This window comes from Priapulus caudatus, unplaced genomic scaffold (assembly GCF_000485595.1).
Source record: "Priapulus caudatus unplaced genomic scaffold, Priapulus_caudatus-5.0.1 Scaffold617, whole genome shotgun sequence".
Lineage (NCBI taxonomy): Eukaryota > Metazoa > Priapulida > Priapulimorpha > Priapulimorphida > Priapulidae > Priapulus > Priapulus caudatus.
In genome coordinates, this window is record NW_014577678.1 from 181826 (window position 1) to 185918 (window position 4093).

At 43.3% G+C, this 4093-nt stretch overlaps 1 protein-coding gene across 1 annotated transcript in view; it reads right to left on the reverse strand.

Annotated features, from left to right (window-relative positions):
• Window positions 1-4093, reverse strand: part of LOC106812186 (neurexin-4-like) — a gene marked incomplete at its 5' end in the record, with an annotated part of 50263 nt that overhangs the window by 2327 nt on the left and 43843 nt on the right. Inside the window, 2 exons of the mRNA XM_014816009.1 lie at window positions 352-467; window positions 1427-1524. Of these exons, the coding sequence (XP_014671495.1) occupies window positions 352-467; window positions 1427-1524 (214 nt within the window). The remainder of the gene's footprint in view (window positions 1-351; window positions 468-1426; window positions 1525-4093) is intronic.

A 4093-nucleotide genomic window follows, 5' to 3' on the forward strand; every position in this document is an offset into this window, starting at 1 on the left:
GCACGCACGCACGCACGCACGCACGCACACACGCAAGCATGCATGCACACGCACAGTAAGGTGTTAATTCGTGACTCTACGACATCGAATGCGTGCCAGCAGACGACTCTTGGTTTACTCGACATTCAAGACTTTAGCTTTGCTTAAAAAATTTCAAAATTCGAATTAAAAAATTCGAATTGAACAGAAATCGAACGAGCCGTCGTATGGTCACGTGTGGCAAATACAGGAGGCGCCCCGAAATTCACGCGAAATTTTTTTTCCCACTTGAGTTCCGGACCACAGCCAATCAGCGCACTCCATTCACTCGACTTCCCCGAATTTCGCGCCCCGCCCACGCTGGCGACATACCTCGGCCTTTATGTTGGGTGAGATGGGGTCATCGAAAAGTCGCTTCAGTGGAAACAGCTCATCGAACTGCACGCGCGATATGCAGCCAACGAAGCCCTCAGCGTCAGACATCGTCTCTGCAACAGATAACCCGAGTTAGTTATACGATAGAGGAACGTGCTCCATCTTATGATGGGAGGGGTGAATGTGAGATAGAGAGGGAGGGAGGGGTGAATGTGAGATAGAGAGGGAGGGATGGGTGAATGTGAGATAGGGAGTGAGTAATGAATGTGAGATAGGCAGACAGGAGTGAATTTGAGATAGAGAGGGAGGGGTGAATGTGAGATGGGAGGGAAGGGTGAATATGATAAGATGGGAGGGAGGGGTGAATGTCAGATAGGAAGGGAGGGGTGAATGTGAGATAGGAAGAGAAGAGAGAGGTGGGGTGGATGTGAGATAGGAAGAGAAGAGAGAGGTGGGGTGGATGCGAGAGAGGGAGGGAGAAGGTGGTGAATGCTTAAGAGGAAGTAGGTGAATGAAAGAGCAAATGAGGAGAAGGGTCAACAAACAGAAATAAATGAAGAGGAGGAACGAACACAAGAGAGGAGAAAGCAGGTGTGAATAAATGTGGATGAGGGAAGGGAGTAGGGGAGTGAGTGTGAGAGAATTGAGGAGATACTGTGAACAACTTTAGCCCCAATGAAGGAATGACTGCAGGCAGGGCAGACCGACCAACATGTGCCCGTGCATTCTATATCTCTACATATCTCTATATCTCTATATCTCCACATATCTCTATATCTCTACATATCTCTATATGTCTACATATCTCTATATGTCAACATATCTCTATATCTCTATATTTCTACATATCTCTATATATCTACATATCTCTAAATATCTCTATATTTCTACATATCTCTATATGTCTACATATCTCTATATGTCAACATATCTCTATATCTCCACATATCTCTATATGTCTACATATCTCTATATCTTCACATATCTCTATATATCTCTATATTTCTACATATCTCTATATTTCTACATATCTCTATATTTCTACATATCTCTATGTCTCTACATATCTTACTATTTCTGCCGATGTAAATGGAGAGTAGCTGGTTGAGCCTCGTGTCGTGTTCGGCGGGGATGTTCAATTGTTTCTCGACCTCGTCGTATTCGTCGATCTGCGAAAGGCAAGCGGACAAGGCGGCATGGAAGCGACTTGCTGCGGTTGTCTCAACTTTCGTATTGGGGTGAGACTTATCGACATGGGCCAAAACAAGGAGGGGGGGTGGTCCTATCAAAATTCCTTTTACCGAATCTTTACGGAGAAATTTAACCGTAAGAGATTCCCTTTACGGGATTGTTACGCACAAATTTACCAACTCGAAATCCCCCTTTTCGGCAACCACTTCCAGTCACCCGCCTGCCTGGGTTAAAGAGGGGGGTGGTAAACACCCATCCTCTGTTACCTACACTGTCCGGTCAAAATCGCCGGGGTCACACCTACACTGTCTGGTCCAAAAACTGGAGGAACACCTGTCATCTAACATGGCAGGTGCTGTGGTTACTTGATCATCGTTAACAGATGTTTTACTCTCAGCCTTACCCTTACCCCATCAACAGTGCGTGCACGAAAGTTAGAACGCTAGCATAAGCTAACAAGCCTACGAAAATCAGTACATTTCACACAGTGACACCTAACACCATTGTGTTTCCGGCACGTACCTAAATCTACTCACGTTTCTGGCATTGCGATCGCTCCTGCGTGCGTTCAGGCATCTGTAGTGACACCGATTTCACAAATGAAGTGATGGGACTCGCTAACGCACGGACGTGGAAGCCATCCTGGCTTCACTCAGACACCTAATATCGATCGCAGCGCCGTCTACTGACAGTGACCTCGTCCAATCACAGCAGTCAACAATATTGACCAATAGAGAAGCCTTGTCGGTTGCTGCTGCCATCTATGGGCAGTTTACTATCAAATTCGAGGGAATTTTGCAGTTCGATACAGTATATTAGCTAAACGACCACATAGGAAACAGTTAACGTTCAGAGGAAGAACAGAATAATCGTTTAACCGTGTGGTACGGTCCGCGTGCAACGATGGCTTGTTACGTGATTTTTACCCGTAGGTATTTAAACTTCTGAATAAATGTATATGAACTTTATACTACAAGCTTTATATAAGCAGATAATTCTACTTGGAACGATTAGTGGTTACATATAGTCATCTAATATATATTTGAGTTCGTATGTATGTATGTAAGTCCAACCCATTCCTACATGCTCTTATAATAACTTTTTGTCATTTACACCATATTACCAGGGGTGTATCGATATTGATACACTCCTGATAATACTATTATGTCCCAGGGGTTCTAAGTTCGGTTGTGCTGTCATATAAATGTCATACGTAACAGTTTTTTCGTTTTTCCCATGCTTATTATCTTATTAAACACATTTCTAAATATTAATATTGTGACATGCAATGTTATTGTCGATTTTTACCCAATGTTCCTATTCTGTCCCATTATTATAGTACTATGAATTAGTAGCACGATTTTACCCAGCGCAGCGGGTACCCGCAGCTAGTAACAATATAAATATATAGTGCCCAAACGACTGTTGAAAGCAGAGAAACTAGAAGTACCCGCGCATTGAAGATCGAATTTGTTAATAAAACGACAACTAAATCAGTTACGCAACTTATCAGATACACAACACATTTTATTATCGAAAGGTGAAAGCAAGCGTTTCGACAGACACTGCGCATGCGCACATACATATACAACTCTAATATCGCAATAACTTATTGTAATGAGTACATTCGTACGTAGAAATCGTGTATATTTATTTCACGCATATATATAAATATATATATATATATATATATATATACATATACATATACGAGAAACCTTGATATTATCAGAAGTAGATAATAGGGAACCTGATATTATGCAGTTACTATAACGAGCGCGCACCGTGTTTACACAGACCACATGACGTCACACTCGACGAGACACATTCCTCGCGAGACACACACTTCACTTAAAACAAAGATAACATGAAAACACAGAGAAATATCATCTCGGCGACGATGGCGTTAATTTCGAGCGAGAGAAAACAACCTCGCTGTGCGCTGCGCACCAAGCAGGGAGACACGTCCATAAAAAAAACGTTCAACGCAGTTGTGAAGGATGTACATCAAGAGTACATAATGGAGATCTCTATTATGTACTCTTGATATGCATTCACGTGGGTCACAAGCACCTGAAAGAATTGCATCACTGCGATAAGACCGAACCCCGTTACTGAACCATGAACGATGGGGTGATGAGGCATCACACCCATGTCTGGCGAAACCGTACGGATTATATACACATCCATACAGATCCGCCATTAAGAACACGGGGGAAGTCGCTGCACTGAATGGTGACGTTGCACGTTGCAAATCGATGCTTGCGTGCGTGCGTGCGTGCGTGTAATACCGTAATCGCAATGCCACGGCCGTATACGGAACACGCTAATATCAGATGTCGTATTTTTTTTTAATATGTGACGTCATTGTATTATTCCCAAACGGGTACGTGTGCGCATACGCGTTCAGCCAGCCGTATGAAACGATAGGATTTTCCTACTGCGCGCATATGTGTGTGTGTGTGTGTGTGTGTGTGTGTGTGTGTGTGTGTGTGTGTGTGTGTGTGTGTGTGTGTGTGTGTGTGTGTGTGTGTGTGTGTGTGTGTGT